This window comes from Taurulus bubalis, assembly GCF_910589615.1.
Source record: "Taurulus bubalis genome assembly, chromosome: 3".
In the NCBI taxonomy this organism is placed as follows: domain Eukaryota; kingdom Metazoa; phylum Chordata; class Actinopteri; order Perciformes; family Cottidae; genus Taurulus; species Taurulus bubalis.
In genome coordinates this window covers 20631877-20655280 of record NC_136591.1, presented here as the reverse complement: position 1 = coordinate 20655280, position 23404 = coordinate 20631877, and the positions used below count along the sequence as shown (strand labels likewise).

Sequence of the window (23404 nt, the reverse complement as noted above, 5' to 3'; positions counted from 1 at the left end):
GCTGACAGTAGTGGAATGGGAAATGCTCAGTGGACATTTGTCATCTGTGTTAGCGGATGGCGGCTTCTCCGCTGCCTCTTGACAGATCTGAGAGGCTCCCTGTAAGACACATTATCCCTGACTTTCACCAGGCTCAACCCATCCACATCCTCTGTCCACCTTCCTGTGTGTGAGTGTGTGTGTTTGTGTGAAGAACAACAAAGTGTGTTTTTTCTTTTGAGGGTGTTTGGCTGTACAGCAGTCTGCAAGATAGAGACCATTAGAGAGGTGAAGTCTGGGTTGCATATCAGAATACCATATATACACACACACACACACACACACACACACACACACACACACACAATCAGTCCAGTGACACTGACGGACAATTCAACTGCATTCCTTGGCGATGCCTTTGGGTGGACTTATTATTAAATAAAGAAATCAGTGCCTTTGATTCACTGATTTCTTTATTTAAATGGCATTCCTAGGCGTGAGAATGTCCCACACTGTGGTGTTGGAGAGAAGACAAAAAGGAAGGCAATGAATCTTGTAGAATAAAATTAGAATACAAAACTGATTTTAAAGAACATTTATAGGGTGAAAAACGTCTGGCCACTGGGCCCGCGGTTTCGCGTGGTGACACTCGAAACGTTTCTCTAAGTTTCTAAAATATTCATAGCACCGCGATTATATATCGCAGAAATATAATTTTACGTCTGTCGGAAAGAGGTGACTTCCTGCTTCCGGGTGCCTGCCCAGGCAGAGCCCAGCATAATTTTAACATCATCAAGCAAGCGAAAGAGCAGCAGTGCTGCAACTAACAATTATTTTAATAATCGATTGATTATTTTTTCGATTTATCGATGAATCGGATTAAAAAACTGTTTTTTATCAAAAAAGCGTTCATTTCCAACCCTTTATTCAAAAACAGAAGTGACAGTGCAAAACATCTTCAGAAAGTGCACAAACAGGTTGCTCCTTGAACATCCCTGAGCTGTTAATTAAAACAACAAAATGGACTAACACTAAAAACATACACATGTATGCTTTACATCTGCCAAATATGAGCCCTTTTTACTGTAATTGATCCCTCCAGAGGCTGCATTTACATACCCTGCTTTATTAATATGTATGAAATACTGGGACAGAGGGAAGCTGTACTGCTCCATATAGAGCGTCCTCTTCCTTAAACTCTTTCATTCTGGGTCTCTTATGACCACGACGTCACGTTGTTGGCTAAGCCCAACTACGTGATTTGCTTCATTCTACTTTGAGTAAAAAAAACAAAAACCTGCAGCCAGATCCACCGGTGTGCCGGTTTAACGTTAACGAGTGACAATGTGAACTGAACCAGACCAGGGAGGGTGACGGCATGTTTCATCACGTTACGTTTTTTTACAAGCAAGACTGAACTGTAACGGAACATAACGGAACTTTAACGACAATACACAACCCAAACACGTTAGCTAACGCGATAGCAAGCTGACTAGCTTCCATTAAAAACAAGTTTGAGGAACATGAAGACGCTGATTGGCCAAGACTCGATTCGTCAAAGATCTTCTATTTTTGAGAACATCACAACCTCAGCTTTTCTCGTGTCTCACTCCAATCTCAGAAACGCTGGCCGGCCAGTTGCTCTGCTCCGCTTTTTTTTTTTTCTTCTCCGCGACTTATTGCCCGGCGTAATAATCGCGCGACACAACGAATCGATAATGAAATTCGTTGCCAACACTTTTGATAATCGATTTTTATCGATTCGTTGTTGCAGCCCTAATCATGACGACAAAGAGATTCAATACGGAGGAAGCAAAACGCATGATTCTGGAGAGCAGGAGGACGACGACATGGCATCGTCATCAGAGCTCAAAGGCTTTAGTTCTTCTGAAGAAGATGGGTAAGTGTAGTTACTAAACTTTGTTACGTGTCTGTAAGACTGCATGGTGCAAACTAGTAATGTGTACACTGTGCACGAGAGCACGCCACGCGGTGCACACTGCTGCTCACGTTACTACCACAGTCATGATCTGAGTAATATTTACACATAGTATGCAGAGCACTCTGCTCAAATTACTACCATACATGATCTGAGTAATATTTACACATATTATGCGGAGCACTCTGCTCAATTGTTACGTTATCTTTCTTTCAACTGACTAGTATTCATTTATTTTACAGAGTTTTTTTTTTTTTATAATACATATTTTTATTTCCCAAAAGAAAATTGTTGTGAAGGTCATTTTTCATTTGCACACACTCCATGAAGCTTTATCTGCAGTATGAAGTCATTTCTCAGTCCCATTTTTATTATTTTGGTGAAATGTGTGAAAGACCATATTTCTACTCAAAAAACGATAATAAAAAATTTAGTTTTAGACATTTATTTACATGTATCTACCATTCTATTCATATATTTCACTGCTTTTGTGAATCTAAAACCTTTGGTAAACCAATTTCCATCACCTAAACAGAGTTACCACATGAGTAAAGGTAGGTTTTTTTCAAGCGATCTGAATAATTTCCAAAAATCGAGATTCCATTTTTCAGCTTTAGTGTCATATTGTAACGTTTTTCTCTTATATAGATAGCTGAGATTGTTCTGCAATTTATGATGTAAAACATGGGTATGTATCTTATATGAAAGTGCCTTAAAAGGTGAATCTAAGCAAATTATGTCAAATCGAGAAAATCGACTGAAAATTACCTCCAGTGTTCAGTGTGTTAAATGCTCAGATTCATATCGATCTACAGGAGGGCCTTTCAAGGAATTGTGGGAGCACTCCAAGCTAATAGAGTTATGGCGTTGGCTATTTATTACTTTTATTTGCTCCCAAGACGCACAAGGCCATAAAGGCATGCGTGTCCATCTCAGGTAGATTGGTATGATATGTCTGTGGGTTCAATGCCACACATCAATGCTAACTCACACTAACTGTACACGCTCAACCTATTGTAGCCAATCTCTCCAATCGGCTACTGTTGCAATTCAGTTCTGTTTGTTGTTGTTTTTTTGCAGTAAATAAGAAGCTACAGCAAGTAGATGGTTTGGTTAGCTTAGCACAAAGACTGAGAGCACGGGGAAACATCTAGCCTGACCCACAAGCACCTCTAAAGAGAAGACATCTCATTGGTTTAATCACTGTATCTGGGAGGGTTCTTGGTACAGGACCAGTAAAAAGAACAAGCGCCAAAGCATATAGAAAAAAAAAAATATAATCTAAAAAGGAAGACAAACAAAACTTGCAAACCACACAGACACTCTACACGTCATGCAATCATCTCATCGCAGCTCGCTCCCACATCTATTGGCAAACACACCGTCCATTTACAAATTGTAAATCTGATCTGGGTCCAGACTCCATTTCCTCAGCAACGGCCCACATTTCAAAATGAGCATTTGGATGAGGCGGTGATGCAGCAGTTTGTGCGCTGCAGACTTTAGGAGCCACACATAAAAAACACATTGTAAAAACAGAATGAATATAGCCTAAACATTTAGTGCATCGTTTTGAGTTGTAGGTCTGAAATGATGAGCCCAACCAATGTTCCATATATATGTAGTTTATCACTCTCAATGATGTGAGGAATGCTAAAACCATGACACATGCTGTAATTGGGTGCCATCGACTGGTGAGCACGTATACCAGGAAGTTCAAAATGCAACTGTGACTGCTAACTCCACCCATCTGATTCAAGCTCATAAAACCCACCTTCAAAGTTCAGACAGCGTTATTCGGTAATTATTTATTTTTAAACGGACCACCGATGGGGTTCCTTGGTGGCCGAATGTTTACCACATTCCCTGTCAGCTATAAAAAAAGAGAGAAAAAAATGAAAAATTGCACACAAAGAAAAACGGCTTTATTTTATTTTGAAGGAAAAGGAGAGGACGTAGACTTTACCGGTTAATGAGCTGCATTTCATAACAACCGAGGAGTCTTTTGAGTCCGACCACCAATAACTGATCCGTCAGTACTATTTTTTTTGTATCAACATTTTTCAGTGGCGCTGGTCTGGAGTCAGCTGATGTCTGTCAATACCGGTCCAAATTCACACAGACCTCTCCGAACAGGGACAGATACCCTGTTGTTGACTCACCTACTTAGTGTGTGTGTGTGTGTGTGTGTGTACATGGCGATGAACTACATTTCCCTTGCATCACATTAAGGACACCAGGTCAGCACTAGGGTACGCTTGCATGCTGGGAAATATATTACCACAGGCTGAGACCAAATGAAAACGAGTGCCAGAGAATATACGTGAGTGAGTGAGTGAGCATGTGTTCGTGTGTGTTCGTGTTCCACATGGGAATTGTGTGCATGTTGGCAGCAGCAGAGTCCATTGGGTTTGAGATTCACATCAGTCACAGGATGGGGACTATAAATCTCATCTTAGACTTGTAGTAAAGCAGTGGTTCTCAAACTTTTTCTGTCACACCCCACTTCGGCGGAAGAAAAATGGTCGGGCCCCACCGCCCCAACAAAACGTTTTGTGATGCCTCCATCCGCGCTTATTCACTTTGTTAGAACAACGCAAATAAAGTTATTAGTGATGTGTCCTTTCATGTCGAGGCTTCGATGCGCGTGTCGAGTAATCCAGGTAGATTTTGGTGAAGCGCGTATCGAGGTTTGTGTCGATGACGTATGCGGTGACGTTCAAAGCCTCGCGAGCCGGCCGTACCACGTGACTGATTCAGAAAATGGTTAGTGGGTTTGCCGTGCGATTTGAAATATAAGGGGCAGCGAAACTCAATGGATTTCCCCCCTTCCTCTCTGTACCCAGCTTCATCTGTGCTTGTGAAAGGGTAATTTATAAAGCAGGCGAAATAGTCTCAAAAAGCCCAGCACTGTGGAAAAGGTCTTATTCTTACTTTAACAAAATTGGACACATCAACATGAACTAGCGGAGCCGAGGCTCGAAACACCGATCCTCTGACTGAAAGTCGGATATTCTAACCACTGACCCACAGTCACATCACAACCCTCTCCCAATTGGTTTCGAGTTTTGATTTTGACCCCGCCATTATATCATAAAGATAGACACAATATTAATAAGTTAATAATTGATGTATTAGGCATCAAAACATAATTTATTAAGTTTAAAGCTTCACACACCAAAGCCATGGTGTCGTTATGATCACTCTGCCTGTTTTACATGTATTGTCCACTTGGTGGCGCAGTAGAGCAAATGAAGCTCCATGAAGCTTCGGCACATGAGCGAACCAATTGGATGGAAAGCTTCAATGCTTCAGGAAGCTTCATCTCACCATCACTAAAATGTATATCTTTGCAAAAAAATTACTTATTGTGGCTGCAAATAACCTGTTTTGCACTGAATATATGTTCAAGATAATAACAATAATGTTCAACCTGTGAAAAATAAAATGAGTGCAGATGTGTGAGCATCATGTTGTATCAGTATTAGTGGCTGCAGTGAGCTGCTTTCCTCTACAAATATTTTTTTAAACGGGGTTGTTGATTTGATACGGCCGCTTCAATTCATGCTCAATGTTGAGCTTAGATCAGCAGAAAAACAGCAGAAAAGCCGACCTCACGGAGACTTTTAGCAAAACGACAAGAATCGGCAAGTCGCGCAGGCGTAACCTGTTAACGGCGTAACGTAAACATTTCAATGAAAGTACAGGCATTTCGCCATGTATTTTATTAATGATGTCTTATGTACATGTACTTTGTAAAGTTATCATGTTCATGGGGAGACTGTTCATCCTGAAACCACAAGGTAGTTGGTTTGATCCTTGTTCTCTCCATAATTTGCATGTCGAAGTGTCCTTGAGCCAGACACATACAATGCAGAGAATAAATTGCCCACTTTTTTTTGAATTAAGAATCTGCATCCCCCCCACCTGTAATACCTCCGCGCCCCACTAGAGGGTCGCGCCCCACAGTTTGAGAACCACTGAAGTAAAGGAAGGCAACACCAAGAACTTAAATTGAAAAATATTAGACTTTCAAATTTAAGTGAGGGAAACAAAAAAGAAAAAAGGAGGCGGGAACAGCACCAGAGATATGAGAAGGTTTGTCTGGCAATATACAAACACATACTGAATAAGGTTTAAAGTAGTTTGAGCTGAGTGAAGGTGGATCACAACTATTATTGCCACTGATGTAAATATTCAACTCTAACCGTTTAAATGAATGACCTGCAGTCACGTAAAGCGTGCGTCTTGCTAAAGACACACGATGCATCATCACATGGTGAATGATCAGATGATTGCGGTGCAACTAAAAAGTTACACCCCCCCCCCTCATGCAGGTACACAGAAGTAATTACCATCTTATCAAGCTCAGAGATGTACAGCATGCAAAACGCTGAGGCGACCCTGATCTTAAACTAATTTACATTTTCAGAGAGATTGAAGAAGTGCTGATCAGCTGGCCCTGTAACCGATGAGCTTTTCTGCACACATGCGGTGTATAAGACTCGCCGTGTGCACGGTCACAGGAGTACCTGGCCGGCATTCCAACTTGTCTTGCCGTTCGGGTTCATTGGAATCGACTGGAGTTGGGGCCTCAATCTTGTAACATTAATGAAGTATCGATCCGCCGTGCTCTCATCACCTGCGACTGATGGGGAGGAGCTTGGGGTGAGGAGTTACCGCCACCTTAAAAACAAACAAACTCACGCAGCCTTTTTATGATTTTTTTTTTTTTTACCCGACGACTGACTGGGATTCTTGTTATTTCACGAGTCAGAATCAATCTGCAGATTATATAGTTGAAGAAAAAGAATGTGTACAAAATCACATCGTGAAAAGTACTATTGTCCATTTTTGTACTATGATAAAAGACTGCTTTCTCCACCTCTCAATTAGATATATATATATATATATATATATATATAAAAATAATCAAAAGCATACTAAATGTGTTGATAAAATTAACATAACAGCAAATAAAGTCAGATAAAACGTGGCCTCATATCCACACCAAACAGACGAGCGGCCCTGACAAAGGGGACCAGCTGTCGTAACTAATCTGTTGATTAGTAACAGAGTAACATGCATTTTATCAAAGCTTTGGTAAAAGCATGACATCACTATCAAACAGTCTGCTTGAGCTCATCAGCGTGATCAGATGCAGACATCCAGGAAGTGCCATTAATCCTTAAAGCAAATTAAAGCATGCTTTTTTTTGTTGGTATGTTTTACACACAAAAAAATAAAAAACAGGACGGTAACAGAAACTAAATTCTGACACTGCTTTTGGTTTCGCTGCACCAGAGCATAAGCAATGAGAGATTATGCTTGAAAACTATATTTTTTGCAACACGAGCCGTCCCAGGGGATTCCAGCCATTTCTTTCTTCTTCTTCTGAATCCTTCCACTGAGCTGTAATTAACACAACACAAAAGCTGTATATCCCCTCCAGTGACTGCTGAACAAATTCCAATTGAATGGTCCTAATCACTTAAACTAAATGAATAATTTAAATTTTGTCTTTAGAAATATGGAAATAAAAATACAGTTTTAGACTGTTTAGACTGTGTATGTAACAGAAATGATGAGCATGAATGAATAATGCCTTTTGCCTCATAGATATTCTACAAATAAAATTCTAAGCATAGGTGGAGGTGAAATGAAGACCATTTATCAGTCTGGCATCGAGCCCAGCTGAATTCCAAAGGACTTCCATTCAGGTAAGGGGTACAAGTGAGTTTATCGTAAATAAATATCAACTCAGCTTTAACCGCAGTAGTATATTTCATATATACACATGTTTTGGTTGCATTCGTGCACTTTGCATTTGCAGCCTGTACCATATTCGCTTTGAGAGTTCTGATGATGGAGTAAGAAAGTGGGTTAAAGCAAACTGGAGACAACGAGGGGAAACGCTGCTGCAGCAGCAGGAGGAGCCTCCGCTTCCTCTTCCTCCTCTTCTTCCTCTTTCTCCTCTTCCTCCTCCTCTTCTTCCTCTTCCTCCTGACGAAGAGACTCCACGGTGATAAAACCAAGAGAAACCACTCAACCAGACAAGACTGATTACATTAAGCCATAATTCCCCTAAACAACCTGGTGTTCACACGCGCTGCTACTCCCCATCCGCTCTGTCAGCCCGTTGGCACCTTGAGCTACGAGCCGAGCGTTGAGATCAAAATGCTCCCAGTCTTCCATTATGCACCTTTTAAAAGCCTAAAACAAAAGCCCATTAAAGTTAATGAATAAGATGAACCCGACAATTTGGAGACTCCATACCCGTCACCTTTTCCAAAGTGCCAAAAAATAAGTCAATTTAAAACCATATAAATTGCTGCGTGCAAATAGGTACACTCATTTAGCTTTTTACTAATCATTTAGAATATTTGTCACTATGGGCATTTCACAGAGCTCTGTGAGTTGTTGGAAGGTGACTGGATCAATCACATCAATATGACAAAAAAGAAAGAGGAAATATGGCGGAGGAGGAGTACTGAAGACATAATTCAGTCAGAGCATCTATCTTTGTCCTTTCTCCTCTCTGCTGCTCTGTAAATGGCCGTTGGAATGACGGTGCCTGCGGTGTCCTCTTCTCAGAAGACGGATACGGCCCAACGCACCGGCAGCTCCAACTCCTGTTGAAGATGTCTGTCAGCACACACACACACACACACACACACACACACACACACACACACACACACACACACACACACACACACACACACACACACACACACACACACACACACACACACACACCTTCTGGGGGAAAGGTCTGTCGCCCACAGCGAGAACATGGATGCAGACAAGCTTCGAGGCAGGAGGAGTGATGAGGTAAAGAGATCCGCACCGGTCGGCTCATTCGACTCACGTTCAAGTTATCACACCCTTTTGCAGAGGAGAGATGTGCACCTGGCGAGAGCCCCTCCGAGGAGAACAGTAACATCTAGCATGCAGAGAATGGATTGGCCCAATCAACTTGCTACTTCAATGATGGCACCAGCTCTTCACTGACATCAGGGCAGAAGAAGCTCGACACATCTGGAGACTGAAAACTCAGTTCAGACAGCACCGTGGCCCATAAAAAGAAAACGATAAAAACATTATCTTATCGTCTCTAAATGTTGCACTTGAAGCAGTTCGGAATATTTGAAAGAAGTCAATGTTCTTGCACGATTCTAGTAGAGGTCGACCAATTAATTGGCGGCAATATGACATTTAACTATTGTTCTTTTGTGGGCTCCAGTAGAGCCTGATAGCTGTGGGGTCGTGCATCACTGCCTTGCATGAAGGCTCCTTACACATAACGAGGGCCCTTTTTGCTGAAAATATCTGTCCGTGTGATCAACTCCTGAATATAATCAAAACAACTTTTAAAAAACGGGAATGGCTTTACCGCACTTTGAGATCCTGAGAGGGGATAAATGCATGACAGAGTTAATATTATGTTTTAGATATTAGATCATTATATAGTTTGAGATTATATTTTGTTTTCAGAAAATAATCTTCCATGCATTATTCGGTTAGAAAATGTGGACTAAAACTTTGCAGTGAACAGCTGATTTTTCATCATTACTGACCCATTTTCAGTTTATTTCACCCCTTAAAACACATGTCAAACTCAAGGCCCGCCGCGTCATTTTTGCATGGGCTTTTATTTTGAAGGGGATTTTTTATGTGCTTTTATTTTGAAGAAGATTTTTTATGCAGCGGAGCGCCATCTATTCACACTCCTCAATGCTGCGTTTACAACACGCTTTACTTGCATGAGTTTACACGTTGGACTATTTGTGATAGTTAAGCTTCATTACCGACTTTTTTGTTCCATGTTTGTGCATGAAAACACTGAGTCTGTTAGAAAAGGCTGAAGTTATACAAATATTATGTGTGTTGTATTACTTTATGTCCTAAAGATGCACTTTTTGGTTTTTAATTGAGTGTAAAAGGGAATATTTCAAACATTTTTTTTTGTGTTGGCATACTGTGATATTGTGTACTTTCTCAGGTTCAAACTGCACCATATCATTAAATCAATTTGAGAAGTTAAATATGTTCCTCGCATTGGATCTCAGCTTGTCATTAAGGGGTCAAGGTGGGTCCTGCAGCCAGACCAGTTCAGAACCACTGCCCTGGACCAGTTGAACCAGTTATGTCATTCTCAACTGTGACAAAAAAGCTTTGAAGAAAGTTAATATAATAACGTGCGTTTGATCTTTGTTATTTTCTTCTGTTTTAAGTTTGATCTTTTATAATTGTATATTTATTATAATTTAGTAATGTGGGTTTCTTAACGCTAAATTAAATGGATTTCTGTCATAGTAACAGAGAAATTTGCTTACATATATTTTTACATTTATATAAATGCATGTACAATATGTTTACACTTAAATAAACAATAATCTAATACAAAGACAGTTAACATTATGTTCGGGAGGAGCTACATGTATACAGTGTTACAGTTACAACCGGCCCTTTGAGGACGACCATGATGCTGATGTGGCCCGGGGTGAAAATGAGTTTGACACCCCTGCCTTAAAAGTTCTCTCCAATGTAACTACACTACTGGATTTATATAGCCATCGGCTAACGCATTTTTTTCCTGCTCAAAGTTATCGGCTTTACTTACTCAAGTTTTCGTTACTATATCGGCCTTAAAAAAAATCCACTCTCAGTCAACCTCTAAATTATTTTGGGGTTGAATGTCCTAAACGTAATGATTGTAACGTATTGTAGCCACTAAAGTAAAATACGGTACTTCAAGATAGGTTAATAGATCTTCTCCAAAACCATTCGGCACCCTTTATCCTTCCAACAACCAATTAAAAACACATTATTATAGAACATCAGGTCTGCTATATTTTCTTTTACTCTGCCAACACTGACTAAAGCCACGATCTGTGAAGGATAGCCATCGCACGTCAAAACACTTACACTTGCTAAATTGATTTGATTAGATACCAATTAGATACCCTGCGAGTCTGTTGAGGGATTCAGGTCGTCACAGCTGTATAATAATGGGACTCGGCAGAAAGGGATATTAAATTAAACACTTTTTACACGGGCAGCCGTTGCTCTACATAGACGCCTCACTGGAGGAGTTCTAAAAATTCATTGGCTTTTTAAACGGGTGGGCAATTAAATTAAAATGAGATCTCCGCATCTTAACAAGTTATCAGTAAGGACAGTGAGTGATTATTTGCTCAAACAAACACTTCCCATGATCGACATTTGGGTGAAAAAAAGCCCTGATGATCACCTGGTCTTGAGGGTTTGACGCTGAACAAAAGTCTACTTCCTGACATCGCCAAGCTGCGCTCTGCCTGCTGTAAAGTCTTCTAGTCGCTCATGAAACTTTCTCATGACCTTCGCTACGACTACATGTTTTGACGGTTGAGACAATGGGCTTCAGACGGCATTGAGGAACAAGGCTGTGCTGTGTTGCACTCGGAGATAATGGTCTGGAGTTTCTGCACAGAACTAAAGTTTGCTCTGCTCAAGGGTTAATCTTCAATAGATCATATATACCTCATTATCTGATCAAAAAGGAAGCAAAAAATCAAATCCATAACTGTAACAGCTTATATTGTCTTGCTCTCCTTAGGAGCAAAATTGGATATAGGTGTGGTTGTGTGGTAGGGCCAGACAGTGTCTAGACCAAAGCTAATCCTAGCTCACGCTGCCCCATGGTGGAGCCGGCGTTGGGACTTTGAGATGTTGTGGGGTTACTATTGATTGCTCCCAGCTCTCGCTTTGGCTGAGTCAACAACTTTGCCTGCAGGCGGCGATCAAAACAGAGCCAGGCACCAAAATAAGACCCCGCCTAAGATGTATTCTCAAAGAAAAAAAAACGCTCTTATGGAGAATGTAAGTTGTCTGACAGCAATGAAGTGAACCTCGAGCGAGCTATTCAAGCGACACTGTGCTAATTTGCCGAATTCTTGCATCGTCGCTACGCTAAGTGAGCGGTCTTTTGAGGAGTCAAACTGAGATGCTGATTCTTGCCATTTGGACTGCAACAGGAAGCCGATACGGTTTCTTTCTCGTGACCTGATCCTGCATAATACTGTATTTGGCTGCGGCTAAATTACATGTTTTTAAATTACGTGTTCGCAATGTTACCGATGCAAAGGTTAGAGGCGAGTCTAATTAACTCTCACTAGTAACATCAAAATGAATAGATAAGTGCTCATCTGCAATAACTTTCCTATGTATGGACACTTGCTCCTCTTTTTCAGTTAGTGGTTGTACTTTTTGGGAGATTTTCTGAGGCGAGGGGAAGTTTACATATCCAGCCTTCCCACACATATCTTACAATTACATTTAAAAACTTTTTCATAACTTCAAACCAAATTGTACCCGACTGTAATAGTGTAATGCAATAAAAATCAAGAGATTTGCAAATACTGTCGTTCCCAATATGCAAACCCAAAACTGGATTAAGAACTTTAATTAAGAATTCCAGAGTGCGCTGACTGAAAGCAAAATGTAAAGAAAAAATAGTTTGTAATATGCACCGTATTCTACATTTACATAGCAACAGCGTTGGATATTAAATGCCCGGAAAGCTCATAATGTGAGACAATCAAATACGAAAGCTCGGTAATAAATCTTGGTCTTGGTTATAATTCATTTCGAAGACCATTGGAATGACGGCAATTCAACTATGTATTGTAATTTTTTGGACGTTGCAGATGGCGGCTTTGGATTTAACTGAATTTGTACGGTGCCTATGTATGATTGCATAAGCAAATATAATGAAGTCAACTCCCTAAGTAGTGGGATGTCAATGCTTGATTGATCCGAGAGTAAAGCTTTACTGAAAGTTACTGAAAAGAGAGAGAGAGAGAGAAAAGTTCACAGCATCTTGTCCCGAACGTATGTGCATCACAACAACAAAAACAGCAGAACCGGCTCCCAAAACAATTCAAAGCTCTTTCTGAAATGTATCATGTTGATGCTGCTTGAGCGCGCCATCGCTACTGACTGACACGCTTCAGATAAGATAGCTTGGTGGACGACAATGAACCGCTCACAGCTCTGACGCAAGAGCCGATACGTTACAGAACTGCCCTCGACCTTTGGCGACACGTCATAATGACTGGTTAGCCGGCAGAGCGCGGCTTTGTCGAGAGAGGCGCGCGATGCATCTCATTTCTGGGTTTAATGGAGATGTGGTGATTAGGCTGGATAAGTGCGATTCTAAGAGTAATTTGATGTAATTAAAAACCCAGTCACTGCTCATTCCTATTCTTGTGGCGGTCTAATGTGACTTAATGTCGCCTAATGTGGCCGTCTATTTTCGAGAGATGTGTGCAAAGGGATGGCTGAGTTTGTGTTTGAGAGTGAGTTTATCTATTACTCTGTAAAAAGACGATATACATCAGAACCGATAACCACCAAGAAGCAAAAATAACCAAAACTAGTACTAACCAATGGTCTATTTCTAAGAACCGAAGAACACCACTAAAAATGAGACTAGTGGTGTATGTGATGGGCAATCAATGTTAAATCAGACAACCAGTAACCGAGTCTTCAAAACACACAGGCGGCCAATGTTATAAAAGTTGCATCTTAATGAGAAACAGATACCAGTTAACTTTCCATCAAGCTGGGTTTGAGAAGTGCATAAAGTCCAAAAGACCATTTGGATCCAACAAACAAATCTATGAGCGCTTCCAACTAATCAAGCACTAATGCATCATGTTCGTGCAATTGTTCCAGTCAATTACAAGTTATCAGAACCAAGCGGAGAGGGGGAATACACCCCATTAGGCCGCGTGGCGTTGACTCGCTTCTGATGTTTACTGAAATTGACTAATCGGCTGCACTATGGTAAAAACAATGGGAGCAAAAGCCCGGGAGACCTTGTATAATTTTCTGTCTGCAGCACAACCTAAATACTGAGATGTTGGGTTTGTCTTTAATGTTGTGAAGAAACTGAAGGGGGGGAGGGGGGGGGAGAGAGAGAGAGAGAGAGAGAGAGAGACGGACCACTTATCGAAAGCACGGCACCAGATCCGCTTTAATTTGAATGGCAGGACAGCCGATCCTTTTGTGCAAATCTAAACCCGTCTACCGCCGGATACTGACAGGACCGATATTCCTGGAAAGAGACGACGATCTCAAAAACAATGAACGTGTCATTTGAGGTCCAGCCATCCGAATTATCAGTCAATCAACAGACCGGTCGGGCGCGTAGACGCCGGGCGAAGGCTGCCGAGCTTTACAAAGCTTTTACTCTCCACCCTCCCCTCCCGTCACCTTTCTTCTTTTTCGTCTAAGGATGTCTTAGCACAGCTTGCAGTTATTGGGCAATCAATAAATCATTGCAGTGCAACTCTCCAGGCAGAAATGTAAGCCGTTTACCATAACATATATAAATATATATATGGTATCTGTGTTGCATAGTAATAGAAAAATAGACATTAAAACCCTGTGAACGGGCTCGCCACCCAACTTAGTCAGTTGTGCACACTTATCACGCAGCAGCAATTGCACCGGGAGAGAAAAACACCCGCAGACACTGAATGAATCTTCAGAGGCACTAACACTGATGTCGGCTCATCTGCACCCTAAAAATATCAAATGAAGGTGAGCGGCCTCATAGATGATGTTACATTCATTTCACGCTTGGCGCCACAATGACCCGAGAGGCATCTATGCCCAGAAAATGGCAGCTTAAGCTCGGCGCTGACTCGCTCAGGGCTTTTGCACGCTTTTTGCATGGGTGTTTATCAGCGAGCGCCACTGGGTGTCAGGGGTGTGCGACTCCGAGATTGTTTTCTTCTGGTCGCCGAGAGGTGGCTTTTGGGAGAATCAGTGTCCGGTTCTAATAGCTACTTATAACATCGCCGTTTCAGCTTTCGGGCGAGACACTTTCTGCTGTTGACCACTGTCATGTTTTTTTCATCCCCCTGAGGAAGCTGAAGAATGATTGCAGCCACAGAACGCGATGCCATTCGTCACCTGTAGTCTGTACGAGACAGTTATTTACTGTAGCATGAAATGTTCACTATATGACTGTATATAAAATAATAATGGAACTAATTTGAATAGAGGATTATATCTGCGCGAAGATATATACAGGTTTCTATAAATGGTTTAAAGAAGAAAAACATTTCACTTGACTCACATTTCAGCAAATTGAAGCTCCAGAATAATGACAACGCGCAGTGCAACAACCTGCTTGTGGGTGCTGGAGGTAAAGCAGATCCTTGGGAAGCTTGCATGCGAAACACATTCGCTTCAAGGTTAAACTTCTCCATTCAGCGAGTCTGGTGGGACAAATGTCCTAGTAAACAGAGGAGCCAGGCAGATGAGAAAAATCAGGATAGTGGAATTGCCTTCAATACTGCTTTGTGTTTCCAAAAAAGGTGCCCTTATTAACCTATTTTCCCGCGCACTTTGACTCTTGCAGCCCGTCGCCAGTTATTCCCTTTGTCCCAGGTGGAAAAAATCCAGGCCATCCTTTAAAGCGGCAACTACTTCAACCTGCGCTAAAAGGGACGCGGGAGTGATCCTTGTGACTTTAAAGTAGACCTCGTGACGGATTGACGTTGGCGACAGGGAGAAAGGAAGCTGTCTGTTTACTGTGATGCGAGATGCGAGGCAGGGGAGCATCAAGACGCGACGGTGCTCCATCTCCTTGAATGCGGCCTGGTGGCTGTTGCCTTGGGCATGGCCATTGAGCGATGCGGAGGTACGCATTATGCAGCTGCTGCATGGTTTCTTTTTCTTCCACAAACAGCTCATCAGTTAAATTGGGACGATCTTGTCGACCGGCAGTGGAAAAACACTGGCGAACCGTGCCAAAACAAACTGAGGAAGGTTTGTTAACAAAACTGGAAAAAGTAGCGACTGTGACATTTAGGAAAACAGCCATGATTGAATGAAGAAAAAACTGAGGCCTTAATAATGAATGAAAGGAAGGCACCCCATATGAACCAGATCTGTGTGATAGTGCACTACGAATGAACCCTGGTTTGTGGCCCACGTAATGGACTTTGGCTTTCCTGCTTCTCCAGGGAGGGAGTGCTGGGAGAGAGATGGGAGAGGGAGGGGTTGCGAGATGGGCTGTGAGGAGAGGAAACGGCACGCAGAGAAACCATGACAGCGCTGTCCACGCAGGCTAATGGGAACCATCTCCTTCCTTTCTGTTTTCATGTGCATTAACGGCAGAGCGGATTCTCCATCGTCCCAGCCCACCTCTTGCTGACCCAGGAGCAGCTACACCCCCCCCCACTATCTAGATCTCAACAACCGGGCTTAGCCACAGCTTCTGCTTTTAACAACCGATTCAGAAATACCCTTTTGGAAAAAAGAAAAAAGAGCTTTTCGCGCATCTCAACCCCGCCACCGGTCCATATAATCTGAATGTCACAGGCAATTCTCAGCTCCAGGCAAAGCGGAGAAGAGGGATGGAAGGAGAGAGGGTGGCCCAGATAAAAGCCCTCCTTTTAGACCTGCAAATACAAAAACAAAATAAAACATCTCTTCCTGCGTCCCGACCTTCCACGGAGAAGGACGGGGAAAGCCCGCGACCCTGCGACGACAGTTACAACAATTACACAAACATTTTCCATTTCCCCGGTGTCGCCGCGGAGGAAAAGTGTCTCTCGCTTTCATTATGATGCCGTGTCACATCTCCCGACATCGTCGACTCTGTGATCAATTAGCCTAATAGCAGCCTTGCTGAGGTGCTCCAGGTGAGAACTGGCTGCCGATGTCACAAATTAATCACCTCAGCCAGTTAGCCTAATTAATTAAGCCTCTGGTGGAGGCTGATAACAGCTCTCCCGAGAGAGCTACCAAATTGGTGGTCCGCATCTGTGACATTTGGCTTTGTAGATAAAACATACAGCTAAAAAGGTAGCATGAACTGTACTACCCCCCCCCCCACCCTTAAAAAATATAAATTTGTCTTTTACGCACGTCACAACGTTACAGAGATGTGATGAAGACGCTCCATTGGATGTGTAATGAAGCAATCAGTACTGTAAATACATGTTAGTCGAAGCCAATGTGCACCATGTGATAATAATAATACAATAATGATATGTACCATCTTGTGATAGTGAAGTGTAGGTTATTTAGTTGTGTCAAAAGATGTTGAATCAGCTCTAGGCTGTAGATCAGGGGTGCCCAATCTTTCGACCAGTAGTGCATGCCATTAAAAAAAAAAAAAAACTTTATCGACAAAACCCAGCTCCCAGTGTGCAAATTAATCTCAATCACCACGAACGGTGCGCCCGCAATGGTCGGCCACTTGAATGGATTTATTGCCAAGTGCAGGGAGGATGATGTTTTACCTGACTTCTTGCTACACACTGATGTGAGATGGCTTATGCTGTGTTCACATCAAACGCGGCGCATTTAGTAAAAGAGGGTGTTCACAAAAGAGGGTGTTCACACCAAACGCGAAAAATCGCGCCGCAACAAAGGGGGCGTGGCTTATCGCCGTCGCTTCTCTCTGTGAAAAATAGTTCTCTTTTCCGCTATCGACCATGGAATAAATAACCACTAGTTCTGCGTTATACTTGTTGTGGAAGTCCCAAAAACGTCGAAACGTCAAACGCCCTCGTGTTTGGGTTCATAACACCATCCGTAGCCGCACACAGCTCGGTGAATTTCACCGACGCCTCCAGGAACTGTGGTCTCCGTGGCTTATCTCCGTAAAAACACCGTTACTGTTTCCTCCCTCCAACATGGAAATAACCACTAGTTCTGCTTTATACTTGTTGTGTAAATTCCACATACGTCGGAACATCAAACTCCATCTTGTCTGGGTTCATAATATTATCCGTAGTCCCACAACAGTGTCTGAATGACGGCCGCTACCAGCGCTACTTCAGCAGCAGTTTGATTCAGCAATGGCAGGACGGCGGTGGTGACGGGCGGAGCTTCTCAATGCTGATTGGCTGACACAACTATGACTCGCACGTTTTTTTCCACCAGAGTTGAAAAATTTCAACTCGCGAATTCGCACCGCCTCAAAAGCATCATTCACGGCGCCCGGCGGAAAATTTGCGTTTCCGCAACCTGCCGCGTCTGTGCATTGACTTTGCATGTAATCTACTCGCGCAAATAATTCGCGCTGCGTTTGATGTGAACACGGCATTAGTAGGGGGAAATAAAAGGAGTTGTTAAACATGCAGAATACAACCAACTAAATGCTGATCAGTGGCTGCTAGAATTGGCATCTTTATCTGACCAACATTTTGAATGAGCTTAATTTAGAGCTGCAAAGAAAAGACAAAACCGTGGTTGATATGATCAGCTCAGTTAATGCTTTCAAACGAAAAAATGCAACATCTGTCCTCAAAGCTGCAGAGCCATGATTTGGGGAACTTGCAAAACCTGGCGTCAGAGCTGGAGACGCAACGGAAGGCGCAACTTAACAGTGGAGCTTGACAAGCATATGAGAGTCAGCCTTTTCCCTCATGAAAAATATTAAGTCCAAACACCGTTCCGCCATGACTGATGACCATTTGGTCTGCCTGGGGCCAGCTAGCAGCAGCTACTGTCCGAACTATGCAACCCTGCTGGTTCCATTGAGTGCAAGTCATCAGAGTAATATGTAATGACCAAAAATGTACAGAATTGTATTGTGCATTCATGCAGTTATGCAAGGTACGCCAATATTGTAAATATAAAGTATACTCTGTATATTTTTACATTAATAATACTACATATATATATATAAAAAAGATATTTAGTGTAATAATGTAAGTAGATCTTTTTGACTTGGTCATTTTAAAAGTAGCTTGCAAGCCCAAAAAGTGTGGGCACCCCTGCTGTAGATATATATGAGAGAGAGAGAGAGAGAGAGAGAGAGAGAGAGAGAGAGAGAGAGAGAGAGAGCGAGAGAGAGAGAGAGAGAGAGAGAGCACTGGATAAGACTCAACTGTGTACAATATGTATTGGCATAAAAAAAAGCTACTGGCTCAAGTCCGGTGTGAGAGTCATCCATCAAGGCTCCATTAGTTTACCCTGCACTGAATTATTGATCGGGAGAAATTAAACAATTCATTAAATAGTACCTGCCTTAGTAGGACAAGTTAAACTGAGATCTCAATACGCCAACATTCCGTGGGTCTTACAGTATTATTGGTGGCCAACAGAGGCCCTTATCTCCCTGGGAGAAGGAACAGTTTACCCACACAGCAGGGGTCCAAGAGAGGGGCGGGGTGGGGGGGGGGGTTGGAGACGCTCTTGTGAGGGACAAGTGCCACCTGGTGTTGGACACTTGTACTACAGTCAGACAAATTAATCAAATTTTGGCCACAAATTAATGATTAAGGTTTAAAGTAAGATGAAGCTTTGCCACAAAGAAAAGTCATCAACATTGATTTGCAGAGACAAAGAAGAGTATGAGAGCTTCTTTTTTTTCCTCAGTTTGAGGATATGTGACTACACATGCTTGGTAATCTACCTCCGCACTCTTGTACGTATCATCTAGTTTTATGTTCATCTCATATCATTCCCGCTTATTTTGCCCAGGTGGAAGCCGTTCTTCAGATTACATGTAAAAAAAACTGCTTATCTCGGATTTGTTCAGGTAACAGCCTCATTAGTTGGCCCCCTGCCCATACCTGGCCCTCCCTTCACCCTTAGGCACCTGCCGTTTACCACAGGTGGCCATGTAATTGCTTTGTGGCGTGGTCATGTTCGGAGTGGTTAGGAGAGAGCAGCCTCGCTAATGAGGCTGCTCGCTGTGATGCTTCTCCACTGCCGAGAAATATGTGCGTGTGTGTGTGTGTGTGTGTGTGTGTGTGTGTGTGTGTGGCCACATACATCTGGTATACTGTTGTAGTACAACACAGCTGCTTGCTGCTGAATCAAAGACAGAAGAAGAAAACACTAAACTAGGCGAGTTACTGACAGCCAAAGTTTGAGTGTGTGCGAGTGAAACAGAAAAAGTACTCAGATATTTCTGCATTTGTTTGAGCTGTGGGTGCAAATGCATTGGTTTAAATGCAAGTAAACAATAAATAAAGTTAAAGTAGTCATTTTTCAGTTGCACAAGTAAACTTGGACTATGTGTCAATCAAAGCCACTACTGTCATTTAACTTGTCTTGAAAGGGGGTGGGGCTCACCCGCATGCATGACCCCTCTGTCCTTCTCATCAATCACCCCGCTACGATGGTTGTGTGTCAGGCTGTGTAGACGGTTTGGATACTCACTGGTGGTGCACTGCTTGTCAGCGGCCTCGCCCTGAGTGCTGCTCTTGGCCGGCTCCTCTCCTGCAGCGTGGTGCCTCCCGGTTGCCACAGCGCCCGTAAGCTCCGTCGGCTGAGCCGGCGTCTGGAGGTCTGCGGTGCCCACAGAGGATCGGTTACCGACAACAGACAACACTCTTTGCGCGTGCATGTGCAGTTGTGTATGTGTTTGTGCAAAAGAGAAAACACTTCAGAAACGTACTGCTGGCAAGTTAGAGTGCTTTTGTGCGTGCGTGCGTGCGTGCGTGCGTGCGTGCGTGCGTGCGTGTGTGTGTGTGTGTGTGCAAATGCCAGAAAGGCGAGCACTAACCACGAGTCAATCAGAGCAAGCATTACCACAAAAAACTACAACAATATCCTTTTGCAATATTTTGCTGGATGTCGGGTTTGAAAAGCAGTGGAAGGAAGAGACACGTAATTTCAACTCTTGACATTCAGTGGTATTTAAAAGGGGTTTTGGCCAAAAATCACAGCTCCTTTCATCTTGTCACGGGGGAGAAAATCCCCCAGGATGCACTGAGGTTTTTTTTGAGAACTAAGGCAAATGGACAGCACATAGAGCTTTGGCTAATTGAGAGCTTTATAGCAGGACGTTGACTCGAAGATGAAATATTTACATCTCGTCTCAAGCTACGATTATGATGCCAGCGGGCCGATACCGACTCAGGTAGCTGGATTGGGTATGGGTGACAACAGGGCAGGTATATTCCATTTAATTCATGTTCATATACGGTCAATAATTGTATTGTGGAGTTTTAAGTCGTTATTTCCACCCCAAGTTGCTGGTGTACGATAAACAGCATTTTATTTGGTACATTTTGTTTAAAAAAAGTTTGGATAGCAAAGTTGAAATGAAGTCTCGTCCTCTTCTACCTAAAAGAATGATCCCACAACCGCACAGAAAGGCACACAGCTCATCAATTAAACATTGGGCCCGGATCACCCAAAGCTCGAGCATCGCTACGAGTAACGGGACTGAAAAAGTCACGCCGTAGCATGCTTCAGCTCGCCTTCTGCTCCTGGAGCATTTATTTAGCATCCTGTGCTTTTAGCTGCACAAAAAAGAAGAAGAGGAAATCAAAAGCAACAGTGTGACTTCTGAAAAATTGCTTCCTCTTTGATAAGCTTCCGGTTTGACGTGGAAGAAGCAGGCCTCGATGGTTTAAATCCCGAGTCAATAATCCCTCACGGGGTTGAGGGCTGCACATAGCACTTTAGATAAAAGATAAATCAGGGGTTTCTTGTGCAGTTCTCTGAATGCACTCGTGAGCTTTGAATGGAACCAGAAAATGAATAACGACAGACCAGAAATATGTGTCTCACCTCTTTAATTCGGTAAAGAATAATGACGCAAATATAGACGGTGATGACGCAACCTGGTTATAAACACGGAAATCTGAAAATAACATTTCAGTTTAGACTACGACTACTACAAAGACTACATCATCTGCAGAAATGGATCACAATAAACCCTGAGCTGTGTGTGAAGTGTGACGCACTGTGTTTGGACTTGTAATATACAGAGGAATATTGGAAAAGCATGCAGGGCTATTTCATAATATTGGATTGAACAAGGACCTCTGCTTGAGTGTATTGTTTGGGCTGCCAGAGACAGTTTATATATAAAAGTGAGCATTCAAAAAGACTTGCATTACTTCATGTGCGAGAGAGAATACACTGCTAAAAATGGATGGACGGTAACCCTCCGACAATATCTGGGTGATTGTTTTTTTTTATAAAAACCTATGGAATATATTTCATATATTCGATAAGATTAGATCCTTCACCTAACTAGACTTCACTGGTAACTATTGCATTGAATATACTGCATACATCATTAGCTCTGGGTTTGCATGATAACAATATATGAGTACTAAAGGGTTAGTGATGATGTACTGTACATACTGCATGTACTGTGCATATAAGGTTGACTTGGATGCTGTTAAGTGGAACTTGGATGCTGTCTCTAATGGATAAATAAACATATATATATATATTATCATCAATCAATAAGAAATGTATGATTCTGTAGTCTTGGCTAGGTATTGAACACATACTGCAAGTGTAATTTTTCCTTTAATGTTAGTCCATCCCCATGTGGACGAGTACAGCAACGAGGGATTTGTGCATCTACGCCTTTATGCTTAATATCTGACGCATACTTAAAAGTCAATACTTTAACAGCTTGAGTGTATCATATGGCCAACTGCACGTGTGTCTTTTTTATGTGCACAAACTTAATTTAGAGTTAGCCTAAATCCACTCGGCACTGCTCGGGCTGTTTGGTGAGCGTACAGATGCAGGGCGCCAGGCAGAATGCGAGCTCAGAAGGTACTGTCTGGAACGCCGGCGCCTCAGGCTTCGCTCCTTTTCACAACACATACTCGAGAGAAAAAAGAAAGAGAAACAAACTCCTCCATCAAGTACCACTGGGCAAGGCTACAGATTAATCTTTTTATATATGTTTTTCTCTTCCCCCCCCCAGAAAGAAGGTTTCTACTCTCTGAAATAATCCATCAAAGACATTCGACTAAGAGAGAGAGGAAGGTGCCGGAACAGGCCGTGAACTACAGAGCCAACATGTAGATTTGCAGATTAAAGTACACCGGGAGTGGACGCTGTGGTTGATTGTTATGGACTTCAACAAATCAGATCTTTAGTTTGACAAGCTGGGTGTATTCTTTGACGTACCAAGCCTGCGATATGGCGTGGGCATGTGATTGGTCAGTGTGTCAACGGAAAGCTACCTTGCAGCAGAGTTCTGCTGCTGGATTTGTACTGCCAGCACAAGAGGAATTCAGGCTGAAACGAGAAAAGTTATGACATGTTTTGCTTGTTTTAACACTTAATGGCTGAAGGAGGAGACCTGGACTTGCAGGGGGATTTATTTTATGCCTTTCTCATGGAGTGTTGGGCATGTTTTTAACTGAACAACCAAGTCATTGAACTGTTAACAAAGCGAAGGATGGACTTTGTCTTTATTAAGTGAACATCATCGGGTGAGTGAACAGCTCTTTCTGCTTTTTGTGTTTGTTTTTGTAACCTGCTTGGCTCTCTGCTGGGTCCCACCTCCACAGCTAAACTAAGCTAGCTCGCGAGTTAAGCTAGCTCGCGGCGTGGAGGTGTTGGGAGAGCGCTCGCTGCCCGACCTGAAAGTCTGGGGGAATAGCTGTTGGGCTGTTGGGCTGCTGCTGTGAGATGCAGAGAGGTGCGGTGCTTCAGAGCCACAGTTTTAATTGTTTTGTCATGTTTTGTTATTACGCTAAG

General features: G+C 42.6%; 1 protein-coding gene across 1 annotated transcript in view; it reads right to left on the bottom strand.

The window, feature by feature from the left end:
- The window catches only part of atad2b (ATPase family AAA domain containing 2B), a gene marked incomplete at both ends in the record, with an annotated part of 73090 nt that overhangs the window by 23545 nt on the left and 26141 nt on the right, over window positions 1-23404 (bottom strand). The window contains one exon of the mRNA XM_079216307.1: window positions 20102-20230. Within this exon, the coding sequence (XP_079072433.1) occupies window positions 20102-20230 (129 nt within the window). The remainder of the gene's footprint in view (window positions 1-20101; window positions 20231-23404) is intronic.